Source organism: Parasteatoda tepidariorum, chromosome 7 (genome assembly GCF_982258835.1).
Source record: "Parasteatoda tepidariorum strain Cologne lab strain chromosome 7, Ptep-v5.0, whole genome shotgun sequence".
Classification (NCBI taxonomy): domain Eukaryota; kingdom Metazoa; phylum Arthropoda; class Arachnida; order Araneae; family Theridiidae; genus Parasteatoda; species Parasteatoda tepidariorum.
The window spans coordinates 94,125,766-94,150,710 of record NC_141761.1 but is presented as its reverse complement, the minus strand read 5'-3'; the positions used below and the strand labels follow the sequence as shown (position 1 = coordinate 94,150,710).

Here is a 24,945-nt window from a genome sequence, read left to right as displayed (position 1 = left end):
TATTCAGATAAATTTATTTAGTTTTTTATTGTAACACTAAATGTGTGGTAATAAGAGTTATAACCGTTAACCGAGCTGCAAATCGTTACTATAAGAACGGAAAAATTAACAAGTGGATTTTTTAAATGTCGTATATTTTAGTTTTAATTACCAGAATTATAGTGTATTTTTTCACCAAAAAAGTCGTTACCATATAGCACGGTAATTTTACCAGATTTTTTTCCTCCGTGTATAATGAAATTTTAAATGATTAAATATGATTTGTTATTTTACCGTATTTTCCTTGTTAAGTATGTATAGTTTATTTAAAATTAACAAGATCGCAAACAGAATAGAATAATTTTGAAAATACGATACAAATATAACATGTCTGTATTGTATACTACGTTCAGCAGAATTCCGTTATCGTTTAGCGAACCATTTTAAATTTATAACGCGAGAATGAACTTCACTGCAATTTAAAGAAACATTTTCCGAAAACACATCTGCATCGCTGCACAATTGATGATCTTGGATTCCGTTCAATGTATATCGTACAAAAGAAGTATGATTCATTAAAATATATCTCTAAACGCATTAATGACGCTATTTAGGAAAAGTAGTAAATGTAATAGCTGGCTGTGACTGATTTTCAATAAAAAAAGTTAACGTGCCTACATAAAGATTGTTCTTTTAATCTTATTGATTGACTTACTATTGACAGCGTTTTAAAAAGGCATCACATTACTAAGTTCGTTTTGTGCAAATTTAATCGCCATTTTATTGGTTGGAAGCAGGAAATATAAATCGTCATTTTAAAAGTGATTTAGGAATTATTTCAGTAATGGTTTTTCAATAATGGTCTCCTGTACTTGTTAAAACACGTCGTCTATCGGCTGGTTAAATCTTAGAAGTAGTAAAATTTACTCTTCACCAATAAGTTTAATATACTGATTAAATGCACGGATAATTTACGGCGCTAATAAACGGAATGAATATCCAAGCTTATTTTAATATTAAACTGTATCGATTAGAGAATTTAATGGTTTAGTAAAGTTTCATATTAAAATTCTTCTCTCGTTAATTTAATTAATTTAACTTGATTTAAGAATATTCTTATACTAAGTATGAAATTTACTTAAAATATCTAAGTTTTGATTGGAAAAGGGTTAGACAGCATATTGCGTTACTATTCTTAATTTTATAATTTTTAATCGGAGATTAATTTTTGGGTTAGCAGCTATCATTACTCAACTCCGTAGTCTTATAATTTTGAACTCAACTGGGAAGACAAGGCAACTCCTAGGTCAATCATTGTGACAAACTAGTTTTGTTGGACTTTTTGATAGAACGAATCCACATTCGCGTTGCATGAAGAGAAAAAACACGAAAACCCTTAACGGTTAAACGACGACTAAGGGATTTTACCTCATTAGGTTCTACCACTAAGCATATTTTACACCAGTACTGTAATCAGAGCGAGCCGGTAGTAAAGTTTTTTATTTTTATTTTATTTTACAACCGGCGTTGAGTAGCTGACCCAATTATGAGTTTACGATTTATCCCATTTATACGTCGTTTATTTCAATCTCATTTCTGTCTGGATTTGTGCAATGTTAAAATAGTTTGCTTATGTAACCGTAAAAAACATAGATTATCTGTTTTATGCCGTTCCCCCCCCCCCCCGTCTTTTTTTTAAGTTCAAAAATTACTATTATTTTTTATTTGTACAGTAAAGCACAAGTACTGCTTATAAATTTCTCATTTATACTTCATTTATTTCAATTTCAGTTCAGTCTTGATATAAGCAATGTTAAAAAAGTTACTCTAAGCCAGGGATGGGCAAACTGTGGCCCTCTGGAAGATTTTATCCAGCCCGCGGATAGAATTTTTATTTGCCGATCAGTGGCAAATATAAACAATATACATCCATTTTCTTGTCGACTATGCTTAAAATTATTTCTGTTTTTCCTTTCTCAACAAAGTACTGATGAAGTTTTTGCTTTCTCTATTTTTGTTCTACAAAACATAAATTGATGGATATAGTTAGCTCAGACAGCTTCATTTGGTAAAATGTTGAAAGCAGAAGTTCTTTATAGAATAGCCGTAGATTGGCTCCAACTAGCGCTTGTCTCTCTCGAGGAGCTGACTTATGGAATCTAATATAGGTAAATTGCACTTCACATTTGGCAGACTGCGCATTTTCCGTTCCAAAGAGAGGACAATCTAACAATCATCTGAAGCAGTCGTTTCTAAATACTATTCCAAAGTTTTACAAATCATTACCAAAAGCTAGTTTACGAAATTTAATATTTCATGCTCAGAAAATCAGTGCATGTTTGCTTAATCTTATATATGTGAGCAAGAGTTTTCAACTATGAACCTTGGAAAAAATCATTTCAGAAGTAAACTAACAGCAAAGCATTTAGCCTTGTTCCTTAAAATAAGCACATCTCACTTCCAACCTTAATGTAAGGAACTTTTAAAAATGAAATCGCAATTTCCTTCATCTCACTAAATATTTAAATTAAAACTTGCATATCGCCTTTTTTTCTTAAATTTTGAAGTTTTTACTTGGCCCACCAAACATTTTTTTTTCTTGATTTTTGGCCCCTCGACCAAAAAAGTTTGTCCATCCCTGCTCTAAGCAATGTTAAAATAGTTTGTTTATGCAGCCGAAAAAAAAAAACATACATTATCGCTTGTACGTCAGTTTCGCCCGTCTTTTTTTAAAGTATACATCTGTTAGTTTGTTCATTAATTAAAAGTAAATTTTTTTATTCAAATTTGTAACAAATGTTTTTTTTTCTTCAGTTTTAGTTACTACTGCCTCTATTGTTCTCTATATCGATACTATTAAATTTCCAATTAACAGTGCTCTTACGCTATTGTTATTATCTTCTTTAATCTTCAATTATACGTCTTTTCATTTGTAAGACGATTTACGTTGGTTTCTTAAAATGTCAGTAAACGGTGATTTACCGTAAAAAATGTTTCCAACTAAATGAGAATTTAAATTAAATTTTATAAGCCAAATTGAATTAAATTTAAATTAAATTTTATGTTTTCATATAACGTTTTGAAACCACTCTTTGATGAAATTTTTTTTTATTTATGAGTTAGAAAACGGCAAATTTTTTAAATTTTGCAGTTTTTAAATTTTTAAATTTGGAATTTTTTTTACTTTTGCTCATAATGATCATAAAAACATTCTTTTTATTTATCTTGCATGCATAATCTTGCATTGTTTTATCTTGCAATATCTTGAACAGTTTTTTTAAATCAAAATATTTCAGTTAATAGTTTTATTTTAGATTAAGTAAAACAATTCTACTATAAAATAGAATATAAAGTTTAAATACGATATAAAATAAAGTAAAAGAAAATGTAAATCAAAATTAAAAAATAAAATAAAAAAGAGAAAAGTACATGAAAGGACGCAAGAATGCGTGAATTTACAGTTAAATAATACTTTTATCTGAAGATTGGAGATACTATTAACATAACTATCTAAGAAGTTATGTCGGAATTTCACCATAAATCATGCCATAAGGAAAAGAGAAAGTTGAGAAAGTTTTTTAAAGACAATAATTCTACTTCCATCTGAGATGGGTTTCTTCGAAAAACAAAACTAAAAAGTCTATTAGGGATCTTCTACGTTTCGATTTGGAGCTTGAATGATTAGTTGGTTTTTAAATGAATCTTCTGTTTCAATTGATTAGTCTACGGCAGAAAACAATTTTTTCCCTGGCGAATTGAGATAGGAATTGAGAGCCATTAATCTCATAAATAAAGGGGAAAAAACTCATTTTTTTAAATACATGATTACTAAAAAGTGAACGGAAACCAGGTCTAAGTGTTGTAAAATGGGCATTATTTAGCTTTTATCAAATAATTAATTTAGAACTTTTAAAATACTGTTTATTTTTAATCTTTATTTATTAATTTTTTATTTATTTTTTTAATGTCACTTTGTAGAGAAAACAACAAATTTGACGTTTGACAGTTGCGATTATATTTTGTGTACGTAGAATAAATAAACGTGTTAATTAACTCGAGAATTTATATTTTTGAACCAAAATAAAGCTTAAAAATATTTTGAAATTTAAAAATTTTTTCGTATGACGACATTTGCGGACATGGGTTCCTAAGCAGTTTTATTCCTGATGATGTGCCCTAACGCCTAAGAAGTTTGACGAAAAAATATACGCAACCCCTTTTATATATATAACGTTTTTAAATTTATATATTTTGACAAAAAAATGGGCTGAAATTGTCATTTAGAAAAACTGTAGCTTACAAGGGAAACTAGGGAAGTGTGACTCGCCAATTTTGAAATAAACTAGTGGGATGTATGCCTTATGAGGAATAATTTTAGGGGGAAACATTCGTTTCGGCCCATAGAAGGTTCTGTGAGAGATAAAAAATAATTCAATATATAGAAAAATCGGTATTTTATTACTTTAAAGCAGACTATTAGTTATTGTAATTGTCTCATACTCCAATTAATTTTGTGGTACTTTCACGTACTATATAATGCATATTTATTGTCAAAATTGATTTCGAAAATTTTATATATCTGTAGTTTTTCAGAAAAACGTGTTAGGTTAATTTAAAAAAAAAAAAAATTGACATCAAATTTTTTAAAACTTTTTTTCCAAAAAACTTTCCAAATTAATTAGAGTATGTAATTGCAAATCAATTAATTAATTAACAATTAATTAATAATTAATTAATAAATAATTGGCAATTTATTAATAATTAATTAATTTTCTGATTAATTTATTAATTAGCAAATTAATTAATTATCCAATTAATTACAAATTAATTGGATTATGAGACAATTACAATAACTAATAGTCCGCATTGAAGTGATAAAATACCGATTTTTCTATATATTGAATTATTTTTTATCTCTCACAGGACCTTCTATGTGCCGAAACGAATGTTAATTAATTTATTAATTAGCAAATTAATTAATTATCCAATTAATTGCAAATTAATTGGATTATGAGACAATTACCATAACTAATAGTCTGCATTGAAGTAATAAAATACCGATTTTTCTATACATTGAATTATTTTTTATCTCTCACAGAACCTTCTATGGGCCGAAACGAATGTTGCCCCCTAAAATTATTCCTCATAAGACATATATCCCACTAGTTTATTTCAAAATTGGCTGGTCACACTTCCCTAGTTTCCCTTGTTAGAGAAAGAGAGAGAAACTGATTACAGATTTGAAATCAGCGATACGAAAGTATCTAGGATCTGCAAAAAAAAAAAAAAAAAAAAAAAAAAAAAATCTCACTCATAAGAAATTTGTTTTCCCTCAGTGTAATCTGAATCAGTAAGATAGACCAAAGTAAAAAAAGCAGAATTTTATATCATATAAACATATTTCAGACAGAAAGTAAAATTATTTGATTTGAATTTAAGTTGTCTAAAAGAACAGCTTTTTGTTTTAAAGTTTGACTCACGTATTTGTCACATGTGATTCAGATAACGTTTACTTTCAACAGATATCTGTTTAAGTAATAAATTTTCGATCTGATTATGAAACTTTTTGAATATTCAAACTTGACCTTCTATTTTATGATAGTGTCTCTTAAAGTGCGGCGATATAAATATGACGATAAGTCAGTATTTCCATACAAAACACTTTATTAAGTTTAAACCACAAGGCAAGCTTTAATTTCAATGTTATGTTAAGTTCCAGCTCTTCTTTTTATTCATGATTAGACATGCAAACTAGTTTCGTATTAAAATTAGCGCAGTTTAACTTGACATTATAAATAGAGGTAATATACGTTTGAAAACAGGTTATTATGTAATACGAAAAATTGTTAACCAACCAATGCACTAATATGCATTTACATGCCATTTTGAATAGCGTACTAGCTTATAATTTCTAAATCAAGTGAGAAGCATTTAAAAATTGATTTTATAAAAAAAAGGATTTTTGATTTTTTCCCCTTCTTAATAATAATAATAATAAAAGTAACGAAATCTATTAAAAACATTCTTTAATAGATTAATAATTTGCGCGTCACACAATTTAGGAGGTATTCACTAAGGGACAATTTTTCGTTGTTTTTTGTTGCATGAGACTTTTTAATAGATATTGGGTACTTCTTTGTATCACTAATTTCAACGGATTAAGAATGTTTTCACAAAGTTGATTTCTAGTCACTGTAAAATGGATGTTACAGGTTTTTCATGTTTACACACATTTCGACTAGAACAACTTCAATACTATAATCATAGGAAAAAAATCAGGCTAACATAAGCATTAATAAAAAAGCAGACCAACATCAAATAAAAAAAAGCAGACGAAAATTTTAGAACTTCTTCTAGTTGATTGTTTGTTCTTAACGTTATTTTTTTAAAGCGAAATCAAAAACCAATCCATCAGCTCATTGGACAACAAGGGAATAAATATTAATTGATGCAGTTTTTTTAATTTAATTTATGAAAATACCCTTAATTGTTTGGTTATTTGTTACATTTTAACTCCTTAAAATGGATGTTTTTATTTAAGAATATTAAGTGATGAAGACAAAGAAAATGTTTTTAGCCCTTAAAATAAAATTTTGATTTCATTGAAATATTTCAACTTCTATTTTTCTTGTTCTTAAATGTAATTCCAGGTCAAATTTAATACATACATATGATGACATGCGTCTTCCTAAGAAAAATAAATGCTGGTATACATTATTTGTGATAGATCCAAAATTTATTGAGAATTCATTTTTCTTGTTTATAGAGTAATTTATCATATTACTTAATTATATATATAAAAAAATAAACAAGAGTAAATAAAAATAAAACAGAGATTGAGTGCTAACTCTTATTATCTACAGCATCTATTTAAAGTTCTCTATCAAAGTTAATTGAAAGCTCTACTGTAAATAGTTTAGGAAGAAATATTAGGAAATGCATTTCTGTTACGTCACAATGGATAATTAAGTATTATTTGTCTGTTGTGTAGTCTTCGAACACCGATAGAACACCCTAACACCTCCTAGTAGATAAAAGGTCTTCACACGGGTTATCTGAAACGCGAAATCCGATCCTTTGCAGCCCGAACATTGTGCCATTTTTCGTATTTTTCCCTCACTGCGCAGTTTAGTAGCCCTAAAATTGTGATTTTATTCTTAATTTCCCCTCTCTGCGCAGTTTATGGAATTTCCTTCAGATTGCTGCAGTGATTTGTGAGATGCTCTCCGCTCTTCTACGAGGTGTTGATTACCCGCCACGGCCGTAACTGGTGCCCAATATTTTAGTAAAATTTACTCAAAAAGCATAATGCCATTCCATATCATAATATGCTGGCTCCTAAAAACTGGACCTGCCTCCTAGAAATTTTATAACCGTCATTAAACAGCCGACATGATTTTTGAATTTACGACTACCAATGTTCAACTACCGTAGTCCTGTAATTTTGAACCCAATCCAGAAGACAAGGGAACCCCTGGATTAAGTATTATGAGAATTTCGCCTTCGTGGAAGACTTTTGGATGGAACTAACCCGCATTTGCGTTGGATGGGGAGGAAAACCACGTAAATCTCCCACGATCCGTCTACCACTGAGAATACTTTACATCAGCACTGTGGTCGGTGCGAGCCAGGTGTGGCATTCGTATCGATCAGCCATTGCTGGGATTCGAACCCAGTTCACCTCATTTGAAGGTGAACTTTCTATCCCCTTAGCCACCACAGCTCTCTCCTAGAAATTAAGCCTTTTTTGTAGTCTTCTGATTTTATCTAATTTCTCGTAAATATCATTCTATCATTAAACCCATTTTTCGCATTATGTTATGCAGCATAACCCAAATAATCTATTTATTTTCTAAAATAACAAAATATTTATTAAAAATCATCAATGTCTGCACTACCTCTTTCTCTGGATGACGCAATCGTATTCTGATTCGGTACGAAAAGTCATCTTCTCTTGATACATCTATGCTATCTAATTCACCAAACTGAGCAAGGTTAATGGGCTGTAAAGGAAAAAAGAAATTAGTAATACTTTACATATACATCGCGTTCAAGGTTATAGCATTTCCTCGAAGATTACAATTCTAAATGTCATTATGGATTGTTTGCAAGTATGCGGAGATTTCGTGCGCTCAGAATATCGAAATACACGGCTGTGCAAACTAAAGCGAACACTTCGTAATATACATGTACCTAAACGGGAAAAAAAAAGAATGCAAAGAATTTGGCGGGCAATTTGTGGAAATACTAATAAAGAGGAAATCGTGACATAGTTATAAACTTGCAGGATGAGAATATAATAAATCTATATTTGATAGAGAATGAAGATTGGGTTAGATTGGTTAAAAATAGTCTATCACAATGAAGATCTTTTTTTAAAATACTTCGTCGGTTGTCAGCTTAACTTGACAGCGTGACAAATATAAATCAATTGTTTGTAGGAGTAATACATTATACTAGTGGGCTGAGCCCCCTGCTCGCAGACGCTCGCCAACCCCAGAAAATTGCTACGCAATCTTATATGGTTTGCTTCGCAAACCAAGCTCACTTCACTCGCTACTAACTTAAGTACTTTGCAAATGCACAAAATTCTAACAATTCAAAACAATCATTCAAATCCATATAACAACTTTTTTAAAAAAAAAAAGAAATTAGTATTATAGGAAAACGTTTCTCTATATAACATGAAATCATAATGGTCTGACACCGTTTTCCATTGCTGTTGGCGTATTTTTATTGGCCGGAAAATCACGTGGAAGGATCCAGTTTTCCCCCATCCATTTCCATATTGTTTAGGTTGTCATCAGCAGATCACACTTGGTGAGAATGCTCTCTCTGGTTATTTCAGTTTCTGTTTTTAAAAGCGCTATATGTTGAGCCACCTCAGCTAGATTTGGCATGCGACATTTTTAGCGGCAATCATTGGTCGATTTTCTAGCGTTGCCATTCGGGGAGTGGTAATGAGGCTCTTTTTGTCGCCGTGTAAGAGAAATATATATATAAATATTTGTTAATAAATTAATATTAAATTTTTAATATGTAATTGTTGATCTTTACGTGTAAAAATATAAAGAATTTGTGTGTGCGTTTGTGTTTCCGTATACCTGATTGCGGGTAAACGATAGACTCTAAGAATACGAAATTCAACATGAAGCTGATTAATTACAATTACAAACTTTTTACGAAGCACGATTTTCGATTTTTTAATCAAATTTTTAAATTTGGAGACATTTAAGAAATGGAATTTTCCCATTGGCTTAGAGGAAGCCATTATTTCAATATAAGCCATCGATTCAGTTTTGTCAAATATTTTAAAGACAATACCAGTGGTGTTTATTAGCTTATAGCTCTAATCGAATAAGTTGTTCATTGCGCGATCTGCAATATTTAATTATTTTTTTTATCCGTTATGCCAGGTAATCTGAAAGATCAACGTGATCAGGCTAATATAAGCAGACTACGTCATTTAGTTCAACAGAAAATAGAAGATTGTATGGTCGGTATGTTACCTTTATAGAGAAAATATTAATTTCAAGCTATCATTAATTAAAGAAAAGCATTACGTTTGTATTAAATAAAATTTTAGAAAACTTTGCAGAAGCAAACTAAAATAAATGTCACTTTCTACAATTTATCGATTCAAAGAAAAATTTTTATACTCACAGCTATATTCCGAATGGTGCTGATTTGACTAATGCCGATCCTTGGACCAACCAGTATAGCTATTTCCATGGCAGAATTCTGAAAGGGAGATTTCGGAATTTTATTCATGAGCTTACCTTGCAAGAGGATAAAAAAAGACTTTTAACTTTAAAGATCTTTCTTGACTTCAAACATCTACTTAGAATAAAAATAGGAAAGGAAAAAAAAAAAAGAAAGAAAAAAGAAATCACAGTAAGGAGCACCTGCCTTGCCTGACGAAAATGATTCACCGTTTTATGATGTTTTCGAGAGATTAGAATTTCTTATGCAGTATTTTAAGAGAAATTTGAAAAGAGTGATTTAGAATTTATGGCGAAATTTTTTTTTATTCAACGTATAATGACAACTAATGTAATTCGTGATTGAGTACGAAGATGGCTTTTTGAGTGACTAACAAATATTATATAATTGACATTTAAAATATGTCACTAAGTAACGAAGAATTGCACTAATTACAATTTCATACGCATTTTTGAAGATAAATTTGAGATGAGTGATGTAGAATCTGTCGCGGATATATATTTTTTTTACTCTAAGTATAGTGACAGCTAATATAATTCGCCCTTTGAAGTGATTTATTACGAAGACGTTTGAGTCACTAACAAATATTTTTTAATTTATTATTGAAATTTAAAACATGTTACTAAATAACGAAGAATTGCACTAATGAGAATTTCTTACTCATTTTTAAAGAGAAATTTATGTAGAATGATTTAGAATCTATCGCGAATATACACTGGTCGACAAAATTAAGAGATGGAGGACATTTTCCCAAATATCTCAAAAAATACTGAATATAAATAAATGAAATTTGGATAATAAAGTATGCGAAACAAAAATGAAAGTGTCATTCACTGGCAAGACCTATTGTCAATAAATTCAATGTAGTCTGAACTTAAGGATAAAAGATGACAATAAAAGTGAGGCTTGTACAGTGTGTGTTGCCTCTAGTATGGTGTATGGTCACCCCTGACAGACAGACAGACAGCATGCACAACGGGTATGCATGCTGTTAATAAGGGAGTTAAGGAGGACTTGTGGAAGACCCTCCCATTCTTCCACCAGAGCAATTTTTAACTCCAGAATGGTTCTGGGGGGAGGTTGGCGCATCGCAATAGCTCTCCCAAGAGCATCCCAAGCATGTTCAATAGGATTCAGGTCAGGGAATTTGGCTGGCCAATATCTTGATTGAGTTTGAAGATTTTTTTTTAGTTACTTGCAAATATATTATAATTTGTTATTGAAATTTAAAATGTTGCACTAATTAATAAAGAATTGTGCTAATGAGAATTTTTTGTGCATTTTTTAAAGAGAAATTTGAGTAGCGTGATTATAGCGCGACAACTAATGTAATTCGCACAATGAAGTAATTGATTATGAAGATGTTTTAGTGACTAACAAATATTTTATAATTTGTAGTAAAATTTAAAATATTCCCCAAGAAAGAAGAATTACGCTAATTAGAATTTTTTATGTATTTTTACAGCGAAATTCGAGTTGAGTGATTTAAAATTGATGGCGAATCTATTTTTTTCCCGATTATTAGTGATAGCTAATGTAACTTGCACAATAAATTGATTGAGTATGAATATATTTCTTTTGAGTTTTCTAACGAATAATTCAAAATTTATTATTGAAATTCAAAATATTGCACTAATTGATAAAAATTCCATTAATATAAATCGTTTTTTGAATATATTGAGATGGTAAAATTTTAGACTTCAATAAAATAACCGGCCTTCTTAATAAAACTTCGATTTAGTCCCTTATTTTAATAAAACTAATACAACTTGGAGGGATACGGTAGAGGATATAAAGTTTTCATTTTCAAAAAATGCAGATTTTGCAAATATTTTTTGAGCAATAATAATTTATGTAATAAGATATTTTATATAAATATTTTCATGTAATAATAAATACCTAGAAATTTAAAATTGCACTAGAAATATTAACACACCTATTTATAAATTCTTAAACTTACTACCAACCGTACAGTGCCTTTTATCGAATAATTTTATTTTTTTTCCTAAATAATTCACTTTGTAACTCTAAAGAAATAGAAAATATTAAGATAAACGTCCTACTACAATTTTTAAACTTCCAAATATTATTTAGCTCTGAAATTATACAATAATTTACCATTGGAATTGCAGCCAATAAACAACTATCTTCATTTTAAGCAAGTTTTATATTTGTTTGTATTAGAAATTGACGATATTATTCTTATTTCCATAACTAGAAGCGAAATAATTTTTTTCAATTTCAGTATGACCAGAATTTAATATACATATTGTATAGAACGAGATATCTAGATATCAAATAGAAATAGATAGAAATATTTATCAAACTATCTAGTATATTTCGATTTTCCTATTTATAATATTTTATTTAAAATTTGTTTATTAATCAAAGTTATTGTAGTATTATGTGTAAATAAGTAAGAAAGAAAGAAAGAAAAGTATAAATGAAAATTAACATTTAAAAACATCTGATACGGACAGTCAAATGAAGATTGGCAGGTAAAAAAATGTAAAACATTCGTGCAACAGCCTGTTGTGGGCCAGAGGGTCATGTAGGGTAATGCCCCACAATTTCATGACCAATGACATGATTGTAGCAATGTCGTCAGCACTGTGCGCAGGCCCCCTTTACACCCTAGACAAGTTGGTACCCATTGATCTGAAGCTGGGTAGTCTTCAAGTCGAAACTGGGAATTGAACCCCAGCTCTTCACAATGCCAGTGCAGTATCTTAATCACTGAGCCATCGTGGCTCTCATTGGTAAAATATACTTCAAACACTTGTATTTAATACATCAGCCTTTCTCATGAATGATATCTCAAGAAATGTTCTTAAAAAATAATAATATTCTATTTAATTAAATTACGTATTTGCTGAAAACTCAGAATGGAATCTTACTTTGGTACATGTAGGGAAAGATTTGGCGCCGTAAGTTGGCAAATCGCTGACTATCTTCAGGTAGTGGAATTTAGCCTGTGTCGCTGTCAGCTGCTTCTGACCAGGAGCACTCAGTGTTTGATTCTGCTTCATCAACTGGTTCAGAAGCTTCAGCAGCTCTTTTCGCTTCATCGTTTCTAGAAGAGACATGGGTACGAACTTTTCTAGTCCGTACTCCCTCCTGTAGGAAAAAATAACAACTTTAATGAATAATGTTACTCGAAGACACAAATGAGTGAGCTGATATATATATTTTCAGAATTCGTTCGTAAAGTTATGTAGTATAAAGTAGACACATTCATATGAAAATGGTGAAGCTTGGACACCAAGATTTAGCAACAAAATCCATGGACGCCAAGATATGGCGACCCAATTCAAGGAAGATAAGATTTATCGACAGCAGTTTTCTGAATATCACGTCACCATAAATATTGGTTAAGTTAAGCATTTATCTGCTTCGGAGGTTCAAGCACCTATATTAGATATCCATATTAGTAGCATATTAGATACCTATCACCAGAAGATCTATTACTGCATCACTGGTGATGCTTAATTAATTGATTAAGTGATTTTTTATAGGTTCCTCTCCTTAAAATGAACAAGCACCTAAAATTCGTTATCATCCACGAATGAGTCATTTTAAAAACAATTTAAATACTTGATGATAGCAATTGGCGAGATAAAAACCTGATACGGGAACGTTTATAATAAAAGTAAGTAAAAATTCACTGCTTATCGTAATCAAATATTCTGGTACTCAGCTAACCGAAGAAAACCCCAGCAATTCCAAATAACATTATTTACTGTGTATTGATTTGAATTCTGATCATTACGATCGTAATCTAATCATTACCATAATCATGATTCTTATAATCAGATGTCATGTTAAGCCGCTGTCATACGCTTATAATTAACAAACCATTCTGTGAACATTTGATAAATTAACAATGATCCATTTTGTGATAAATTAACAATGATCCAATGATCCAACAGCTAGACAAAAATAATAATTATTTCCTGATTAAATGGTAGAATATTTAGATGAAAAATACAAACAATAAAAATAACATAACACTTAAATATTAAAACACATAATTCAATTATACATTAAACATTCCAATTCAAATATAACATTTAAATTCAATTATACATTTAAAAAAATTTGTATTTTCTAGTGCACACACAGTTTAAAGATCATAAAAGTATCAAAAATATTCCATCTCAATAAAGGTGAATTCAAAAGGAGGATAAAGAGACTACTCACTCTATGGCTTTGACTACAAGCTTCCCTTGCATGCCACTGGCTATGGCGTGCTGCTGTAGATGAAGGGCGGCTAGCCTCAGGGCTACATCGTACTTTAGCTCAGGAGCAAACCTCTCTTGCACTACGTCATTGCAGCTCTATACAAAATACATCATCAATCAAAACAAAAATAAAAGCAACTTCAGTAGCATACATAGAATTTACTCGATAATATGGTTTAGCTTCACGATTTAGAGGTTATGCTTATGACATTTTTATATTTGTTTACGTTTATGATTCGATATGATTTAGCTCCAAATTCTTGAAAATTCGTGTGATATCACGGTCTTACACATTTTGAGTGTTCTCCGAGGTTAGAGGCACTGTGCTGTCCTTGTGAAGGACTGAGATTAGAACAGCAGTGGCGGCTTGAAGCCCACCCAGCTTCAGGCAATACCTCCTTGAAGAAAGAAGACCTCAGCATGGGTTACCATAAACAAGAAATTGATCCTTTAGTTGTAGTTACATAGAACATATAGATTGCGAATTTGATAAATATTATACTTAGTGTGCTGGCATTTATAAATGAAATTTTTTTTTAAATTTTTGAATACCATCTAACATAGGATAACCATAAGATATTTGACAAGCTTTTACAAATGGAGACTTAAGGGAAAGAACGGCTTAGGTCCATTTTTTACAAAAATATGATTGGATCACCATTTGTTGCATTTGGAGGATTACTAAAATAACGAAATCGGTTCTCCCCGAGAGTTATTGCACTTTGAAGATGGACAATGCTGAGAAATGGTTCGTAGACAAGGCGAATAAAGAAACGAATAAAAAAGAAGACGATGGGAGTTTTCCTGAGGAAGTATTGATTAGAGAGAAATATCGAGGAAGATATGGTTTTGATTCTAGCCAATTTTCTAAGTTTATTTTCTCCCAACATCAAAAATTGTAAGTTTTGTTTTGAAAATTTTGGGAGAGGTAAATAAATATTTGACAGGTTTTCCGATAGTTAAAATAAAAAAACAGTCATTCATAATTTTATTTTAATGATTTCAATCATTTGTTACCTCCTGACAATCTCTTCTCTTTTCAATTCTTCAAATTCTTTTTTTCTTAGAATCAACTCACATTAAAAAAAAAATTTTTTTTTGTGTACTTTCTAACATAGGAAAACTATAAGATATTATACATCAAAGTGGCAAAATAAAACATATTTTGTTTTATGTTACATGACAACGAAATTATTGATTATCAACTTAAAATTTAGTAGGCAAGGTATGACCAAAAAGCTCACTAGAGCAGTGAGTTTTTATACTGAATTTGGCAGTACTGTCATTAAAATGGTGAAAATCAAGTTATTCATTCAAAATTTTTTTTTATTTGACCTATATTTCTGGAGGAAAAAAAATACAGTGAAAATAATTCAACTTTCTTTTACATGTCATAACTCTTCCATTCTAGAAGATATACACATATAGGATGTTCTATAATGGGAACTATTAAAACACATTTTTTAAATTTCTTGTCTACTTTGAATGTTTAATCTGAATATCTAGTCTAATTTCAAAATGAGGTTAGCAAACTAATATTTAAATAAGAAAATAAAAATGATAATGTTATCCAAACTTTATAAATCCTTAACGAGGTAGGCGGTACTGAAAAATCCAAATCCTTTCAAAACTAGAAGAAGTAGTATACACTGTTGTGCAATATAAAAATCAACGTATGCGCAAAAAAAGAGAGATTTTCATAAATTCGGCATTTTATATGGTAAGATAGACATTGTGAAATTTTTGTTTCTCCAGTTTTATGAAATTTTTTCTGGGCGTTAATAACATAATCAATTGAAAGAAAATAGCTATCAAGGCACTTTTCTAGAAATATTTCATGAAGCACTTACGTTTTTTTTTAAAAACACAGCAGTCTAGAAATTGAAAGCTGTGATAAATAGAAACACGTTCAATTTTCATCTGGTAATCTAACTGGTTTTGATGTTTTCTGTCCCACTTACCTCAGTAGCGATTTATATGACTTTGATATCGTTATAGTTACTTCTTGGCTTAAATATTAATTTACTACTTCTAAGGTGCATGCATTTCAATAATTCTAAATATAAATTTCAAAAATAAATATTAAAAATCAATATCGGTCATTATAAAATTCGCTTTATTACGAAAAATAATTATTGCAAGTGTAACTTTGGATACCTTCCTTGCTTATACTTTTGGGTTAATTTCTAGAACTAGCCATTGAATTTACGTTTACATATCTTTCATAATAAATTACTCCACAGAATAAACATAACTAATTTTGGTTCTGAACAATAGAGGTTTCGCGGATTTTAGCAAGTACTATTACGATCTCCGGTTGTTGTAATATTCAATGCTAATAACACTCACTTAACAATCCCTACTTAATAATCTTCCGCATTGCATAAGCTGCATCATTATAAAATTATGCTATAAATTAAGTATACCACTTTTCATGTTTTTTAGTTTAATAAATTTGTATAAAAGTTATGACAGTTTGATATTCCGTGTGTATGCACAATCAGCTAAATCTAATATAATTTCTGCATAATATAGATTGCTCATTTGGTTTCCATTTGGAAAAATATGTGAGATAAATAACTGAAATATTATTATATCATTTTAATTATTATATACTTATTGCAATCCAATGATATAAGGTTACATTTCTAACAACGAGTTGTTGTTTTAATTCATGATATATACACATAATGCATAGATCATAAAATACAATTGCATGTGCAGAATAAAAATAGTGAAATACATTAGTGTTATAAGAATTTTAATTTTTGTAACTATGTCAGCATTTTATTTTAAATTATACTAGGAAACAATTTTTTAATTGTTTTCTGTTGCATGAGGTTTTTTCACGGATCTTGGAAATGCTCACGTCTCTAATTTCAAATCTGCAATCGGTTTCTCAGACCAAGCTACAGTTTTTTAAAGAGCAATTTTAGTATAGTAAGTTTAAAAACGCTATATATTACAGGGGGTCCGGAAATTTTTTAACCATCGTTGAACAGCCAATCCAATTTTGGGTTTACGACTACCGATGTTCGACTCCGTAGCCTTTAAAATTTGAATCTAATCCAGAAGACAAGAGAACTTCTGGATCAAGTATTGGGAGAAATTTGCCTTCGTGGAGCACATTTTGATGGAGCTACTCCACATTTACATTACATAGAGAGAAAAACCTTTCACCGTAAGCCTGACGGCAAGGGGACTAGCCCAAGGTTTGTTTATCACTGAGGATATTTTACGTCATTGAGCACGCCATCAGGATGAAAATTGCGCAGGTAACTCTGCCCGGAAATGTCGTCTTACGCTAATAGATGAAAGCTAATAGATTACGCTATTATGAACTGTTTCTTCTGACCATTTCATAAGAGGGAAGTGCATCTTTTTGAGGAAGCGAACATTTTCGGTTATCGGTATATAAATTTTAAACCCGATGACGTGTTCTAACTCCCCTTGTAGTTCTTCGCAATATTCGAGCCACCCTTTGTTATATTTAGCGTTTTCAAACGTATTATTTAACGTTTTATATTTCAACAAAAATAGATTGACAATGATATAAAAAAATCTGCAGCTTTTGGAGTAAAACTGATTCCAGATTTAAAATCATTACACCCGATCAGGATCAAGTATTTGCATTAATGCAATAAAAAATGTGTTCCCCGTTGCAATTGCTATATGAAACTTTTAATAAATCATCAATCTAAAAACAAGTGGAGCAATTTTTCTGAATGTTTAGGATAATGAGGAGAACCGGGTTCAAATCCCAGCATCGGCTGGTTGATACGAATTCCGCATCCGGCTTGCACCGACCACAGTGCTGACGTAAAATATCCTCAGTGGTTTACGGATCATGGGTTAGAGTCCCCTTGCCGTTAGGCTAACCGTGGGAGGTTCTCGTGGTCTTCCGCTCCATGTAAAGCAAATGCGGGTTAGTTCCATCAAAAAGTCTTCTACGAAGGCAAATTTCTGACTATATTTGATCCAGGAGTTCTTTTGTCTTCTGGATTGGTGTTCAAAATTACAAGGCTACGGAGTTGAACATTAGTAGTCATTAACCCGAAAAGTGGATCCGCTGTTCAACGACGGTTATAAAATTATAAAATAAAACAACAATATTTAGGATAAGAAGATTTATGTCGATAATTATCGACATGTCTTGTTCTTATTCTGAAAAATTCTTATGAGTAACTTTAATGAAAAAATACTCATTTATTATTATTTTCTCCTTACCTGAAGGAAGAGGTAGTCGAATGCGACGGGGTCTTTCTGCATTAGTTCGTAAATATCTTTGGGAACAAATGTTAAACGAAAAAGACATCTAAGGTGATGTGCTCCGGGTCTGGCAGCGATCTAAAAAAAAGAAAAGAATAAAAATTACCACACATCATTTGAGACTAAAAATGTTCACAAATTTAATCAACAAAAATAACGATGTTTATTTACAAACTAAACATAACTAACACCATCAAGGAAAAGTCTAAAATATGTACAAAATTGTTTTTTAAGGCTTATAATAAAGTTAACATTTTTCATTTTTTTAGGCCGTACAAATAAACATTGTTTTTATGAGATTGCGCAAAACTAATGCTGTTTCTTTTAAAACAACGACAGAATTAAAAACTAAATCTAACAATACTCTTTCGTTTTATAGGATATCAAAAGTGGTATTAAAAAGCTTTACAAATTTTTGATGGACACTGAAGTTTGTACAAAACTATCATAAGTTGTACAAAATATATATACAAAATTATTTAAAACTGTACATGGATTGTTTGAGAGTCATTCATGTTTGTTTTTATAAATTATGCTTAAAAGATAGAATGATCTAAATATAAAACTAATTACACTTTCTATACATCTTTTTGTCATTTACACAGAAACATTTTAAAACGTCATGAAATTTTTTCCTATTATTTTCTTTTCTTTTACAATGTTAATTTATTGTTTTGTTGAATTTCATTTTTTAACACATTTTTGACGCATTCATTTTAACATGTTTTACTTCTTACAAGTAAAACCTGTTGACAAATTTGTTCGAAGAATGAAAATAAGCTTGTTACATTATTGAATTTTCAGGGGAAAAATTTATTTTCTGTTGAATACCAAATATGGTTGCAGTAAAATATTGTTGAAAGCGATTGCTGGATAAATATTCCATATTTAAGCAGATAAAAGAGTGCACGCCATTGCAAGTAAACTGTGTAAACATGATTCCTTTAGGACGTAAAAAATATTAAATGTGGTATACGATTTTTGTTTAATAGTCTTAAAAAGTATCATGCTACCTCATAAGAAACAAATCACCATAAAATAATTTCAAATAAAGGTTAATAAAAAAAATTTAAGTTCAACATACCTTAACCCTTACAAAAACAGTCTTTTATTTTCCAATAAAAAAGACAAATGATGACTAAGTATATCAAATAAGGTAAAATATTACAATATTCTGCTAAATTAAAATAAAATATTTGGGCTTTTCGGGGGCTGGAACATATTATCTTACCTGGATTTTCAGACGGGACAAATATATCCCACTAGTGTTTTTGTTTGTGGGATATATATGATATATAATGTATATGATATATATATATATATATATATATATATATATATATATATATATATATATATATATATATATATATATATATATATATATATATATATATATATATATATATATATATATAAGATTATTTGTATCATGTTTATTTAAATTAATAAACTCAAACAAAGTGTTTATTCATATTTTTTAAGGGCTAAACATTTCTTGATTTTAAAATCTTCAGTTCTGCTATATTACAACTACTATAAATGCATCGTGGTTCAGAAACAAACTATTTTTTAATTCCACCCTAGGCTTTAATTCATCATCAGCCTCATCCTTAAAAAATGAGACACAAATTTGTCTATTCTGATAGAAAAGTCAAAAACTTCAGTTATAAAGAGACTGTCTGAAAAACTTCGCCTAAAATATTTGTTTGTCAAAAATTCAAGAAGTTTTAACTAAACCTGGTTTTCCATGTGTATAACATTTAGATCCTGCTTCATTATCAGTTAAGCCTTTAGTTTCTGATATAAATGGTATATGCAAGAAAAGTTATGAAAAGTAAGCCTACTGATACAAAGGGCTTACTTTTCTTTAAAGAGTAATCATCAAGAGTTTCATAAGTAGAAGATAATGACATAAAATCAAGTTAGGAAAATTAAGCTTATTGATGTAAAACTGATGTAAGGAATGAAATTAAATCCAACTTATGAAAAGTAAACCTATTGATATAAAGGAATTACTTTTCTTTAAAGAGTAATCACCAAGAGTTTCATAAGTAGAAGATATTGACATGAAATCAAGTTAGGAAAATTAACCTTATTGATGTAAAACTGATGTAAGGGATGAAATGAAATCCAAGTTATGAAAAGTAAACCTATTGATATATAAAAACTGATGTAGTGGATATCAACATGAAAGAAAGTTATTTGTGAGACTTACTTTAGCGAGGGTATCTTTAGGACTCAGAATAGATAATTTGTTCCGTCTAACAGCTTTGATGTGTTCTACAACTAGTGAAAAATGTTCTAAACAAGTTATACTTAGTTTTTCCTGAAGAACATTCAACACATCCTGAAATATAAATGGAAAGAAATGTAAATCAGGTTAAGCAAAAAAAGAAAAAAAAGAAAAAATTTCATGTAAATAGAAATAAATATATAATGCAATGAAAAACATTAAATTTTCAGCATTTAACATTAGATTTTTAACAACAGACACTTTTAAAGGAAAATATTTTTAACAAAAGTTTTTATATATATTTCAAGCAATTAAAACTTTAATAGCTAGAAATATGAAATAGAACAGTTTAACTTGTTTTTTAGAATATTTGTTTAATATGTTTTTAGAATATCATGTTTTTTAGAATATTAATCATAAAACGATAAATTAAAAACTAAGAAAAATTGTTGTTCTGGAAGCTGAAATGGATTGGGCTTTTTGCTCAATTTAAAATTCCTTAAAATTATAATAATTTAAGACCAAAAAAAGCAACTAATAAAAAAATTTGTATTAACTTTTGCATATTTTTCTTGTATGCTGCTTATTTAAACACAAATAATTATTTCTTAGAAACAAGGAACTTTTACATTGAAATTATTATTTTTACCACAGTATGTTGTATAAATATTTTTTTAATATTACTAGCAAATTGCTAAAAATCTCTTCAACTGATATTTTTAGTTATAAAGTCTTAACAATTGATTCATGGTTAGAGGAATTCAAAATATATTTTTCTCATATATTAAAGGTTATTAGAAAAGAAATTTTTACAAGTGAAGGAGCTTTAAAAAATTTTATTGATATAAAAATCACTCCAAAAAAATTCTATGTTCTAGGAAGATCTATATTTAATTTACATTTATAATATAATCAGTCAATATAAATGAACATTGGATAAAAAAAAATAATACTACGATATTTAAAAGTTGATAACTATTTTAAAATTGTAAATTCTAGCAAAATATACAGCTACTGCAGGGTGCGTAGCCAAATCTTTCTATAAAAAATAAGCACCTTTTAAGTACTTTCTAAGCACTGAAAAATATTTTTAAGTACTATATGCATCAACAAAATACAAAATAATTATCAAAGATTTTACATGATCATGATAAAATAACTAGCTTCTGACAAAGAACTCTTTTATTGATTATATTAGCAATTATAAAATGATCAAGAGATTTTTTGATTCAATATGATAGGGTGGAAAATGAAGCCTGAAAATGAGAATATATTGCAAAATGCAGCAGAGTTGCCCATGAGAGTGCAATAATCTCACCGAACCCAGTTTAGTAGATGCACATGAGGACTTGCAAGTATTTCGTCAAACATGTAAAATGATTGGCGCTTTCATGCGCTACACTGAAATAGATTGTGGTTTAATGAATTGTGAAAAAGGTGAATAGAACAATGTGAAAAAGTACGCTTTTACATAATACGTGGCGAAAATCGACATTCCCTTTTCGAAAATCTTATTTTCGAATCTCACTTCTCATTTAAATTCATTAAGCACTTTTTAAAAACACCCAATAAAAAAAGCACCTTTAAGGGCTTTTAAAAATCGAAAATAAGCACGCACTTTTTAAAAACGCTACGCACCATGAGTTAAGTTGGTTTATTTTATTTCATTTATGCATGGTTATCAAAGTTCCGTATGGAACTTTGATAACCATGCATAAATGAAATGCATAAAAAAATTCTACTCCTAAAATAAAAAAGAACTATGATCAAACTATAGTTATATCAAGTTAAGTCAGTCAAGTTAATATATAACAAGGAATTTTAAAGGATTTTATCAAATGAACCTATCCAGATAAAATAAATATTCCAAATCGTAAGCAAATAATATTAATTTACATATATCAAAGTACTTAAAAACATTGAAGCAGTAAGTAACAATAAAAGCATGGAAGTAATCCAAGAAAAGTTACTTTGGTTTAAAGAACTCTTCATTATCTGAGAAGCTATAATAATCATATTTGAAATTTGTGTAAATAAGTTAAGGTTGTTTATTCTATTATATTATATAATTGCTTTTAGAACAATTTACGTGTGTTTATTATAATTCGGTAAAAAGTTTTCGACAAATGACTCAAATTATCAGAAAATAATATTAATTTATCTATCAAGGAATTTTGTAATTTCAACAAATAAACTTCAAGGAAATCAACTATAATTTAGAAAGCTCTTAATTATTCCACAATTAAATTTAATCATTTCAAATCAATACTTTATAACTGTTAATTTGGTTCAAAATATATAATAGCACTGATTATCAAAAACATATTCACGTCTGGTTAGTAAAATTGGAAAATATTTTCTTCATAAATTAAGAGCAAATAGCAATTATAAATCACAGAGTTTTAAGAATTTTATTGACACATTGATGTAACGTCATTGTCCACACTACAGCTCTTGTTATGCAATCTATTTCATATTTGAAAGGTGTTAAATTTGCAGTTTGAAGTTATTTATTTTATTGAAATACATAATGATGTTAATTTAAATAGAATTTATTTACGGTTGTTAAAGTTCTAAAAATATTTCTCACATCAAAGAGAATGCATCAGCCAATAATGTTGAGACAAAAAAGTTTCAAACATTTTATTTACACAAAAAATCACTTAAAAAATAGCCATTGATTTCGAAAGTAGTTGGTTACCTGTACAGTTGTAGTGCTATCATATTTGAAAGACTTGGTTTGACCATTTTCTAGAAATACTTTTAAGACATTAGGCATGAAAGGTACATGTGAGTCAAATGGGGACGGCTGTAAATGAAAAAAACAAATTAGATATATTTTTTTCCCTTCTTGTAATGCTTTTGAGACATTAGGCATGAAAGATACATGTGAGTCAAATGGGGACGGCTGTAAATGAAAAAACAAAATTAGATATATTTTTTTATTTTTCTAGAAATTCTTTTAAGACATTAGGCATGAAAGGGTACATGAGTCAAATGGGGACGGCTGTAAATGAAAAAAAAGTATTTATAGAAAAATAAAAAATATATCTAATTTTGTTAAGACATTAGGCATGAAAGGTACACGTGAGTCAAATGGGGTCGGCTGTAATTGGAAAAACAAAATTACATATATTTTTTTAAAACATTTAAAAACGTTAAATATTGTAGCAGTTATAAATTAAAGATTTTATAGCACATTAAACAAACATTAATTAAATAGTGTTACACTAACAGATAGTTTTTGTAGTGCATTCAACAAAAGTTAAATAAGTATTCTTTTAAAGATGCATATAAAAACTGTGCTGTATTGATAACATAAAGTGGTTTTTAAAGACTAATTATTGTTTCATAATTTTTTTTTACTGTAATCAAATTAAAATATAGATGTTGCTGACTTCAGTATATCACTGTAAAAGAGATTTACGTTTTTAAACTGCTCCTTGTTTATATGATAACGTTATGGACGAACAATGATAGATAAACAAGCTTCATAAATGCATAAACAGTGTTCATGATAATGCTCATTTGTATCCAAAAAAATTTAGTGCAGTTTTAAAATTTATACTATTTGCGTATTTCTTCAGCTTTAACTGGGTAAATATAGCCATTTTTAGAATTTTAGGAGACATGATTACTAATATTTGTATTCCTTAATTTTTAAAATTTATTTGTATTTGATTGAAAAAAAGCGTTTTGTTTGAAATAAAGAATAGGAAAGAGGGGCGTTTTACAGAAAAGGGCTAAAATATTGAATATGCCATTAGGTGTCAAACAAAAAACATAACATTGATTATAATAAATCAGTGTAAGCATTAGTATCTTTACATTAGTTAAAAAATATTTATACCTATTTAATATTAAAGTGCTGTACTTTTGTCATTTCTTAAAATATTTAAGAGATTGTTCTTAATTTACATAACATGCACTCAAAATTTTTGTTTTTTTTAGTTCTGAAAATTTTGCTAAGAAATTCCTCAAGAAATTAAGTTTTTACTTCAGCATTCTAGTTTATCAGAAAAAAAATTGTTTTCACAAAAAAATTCAACTGATTACATAATGAAGCATTCTGATAAAAATCCTACAATTTATTCAGTTGAATCTATTAAATCATTAATGTATCAAACAAATGTAAAAATAAATCTTTACTTTTGCATTTTTTCTTTATTCGCAAAATTCTTTTACGTTTAATTAATCCTTTATTAGACTTAAAGAAAAATAAAGCTGTTACTTATACAGTTTTTCTGGAAGAATTATACTGAAATAAAAGTAAGAGGATTAGGTATATCTAGAGAGCTCTGGTCTTAAGATCGAGAAAAATGTGAAATCAAGAAAGACATTTAGGTACAGTAACTAAATCCTAGAATTCTTAAATAAATACTGCTTTTTTGTGTAACACAACATTCGGATGTATTTGTATTTATTTAAAAATTAATACTAAAATATTATAATAAATAATATTATATATATTTATTATAATAATATTAACAAGAATAT

General features: G+C 29.1%; 1 protein-coding gene across 4 annotated transcripts in view; it reads right to left on the bottom strand.

Annotated features, from left to right (window-relative positions):
• The window catches only part of LOC107439363 (uncharacterized), a 603,558-nt gene that overhangs the window by 45,250 nt on the left and 533,363 nt on the right, over nt 1-24,945 (bottom strand). For all 4 annotated transcript variants that reach the window (XM_087168288.1, XM_087168289.1, XM_087168290.1 and 1 more), the window contains 7 exons: nt 23,150-23,257; nt 20,431-20,562; nt 18,171-18,290; nt 13,903-14,039; nt 12,600-12,819; nt 9,643-9,720; nt 7,878-7,982 (listed from right to left, as the gene is read on the bottom strand). In XM_087168288.1, coding sequence (XP_087024414.1) covers nt 7,878-7,982; nt 9,643-9,720; nt 12,600-12,819; nt 13,903-14,039; nt 18,171-18,290; nt 20,431-20,562; nt 23,150-23,257 — 900 coding nt within the window. The remainder of the gene's footprint in view (nt 1-7,877; nt 7,983-9,642; nt 9,721-12,599; nt 12,820-13,902; nt 14,040-18,170; nt 18,291-20,430; nt 20,563-23,149; nt 23,258-24,945) is intronic.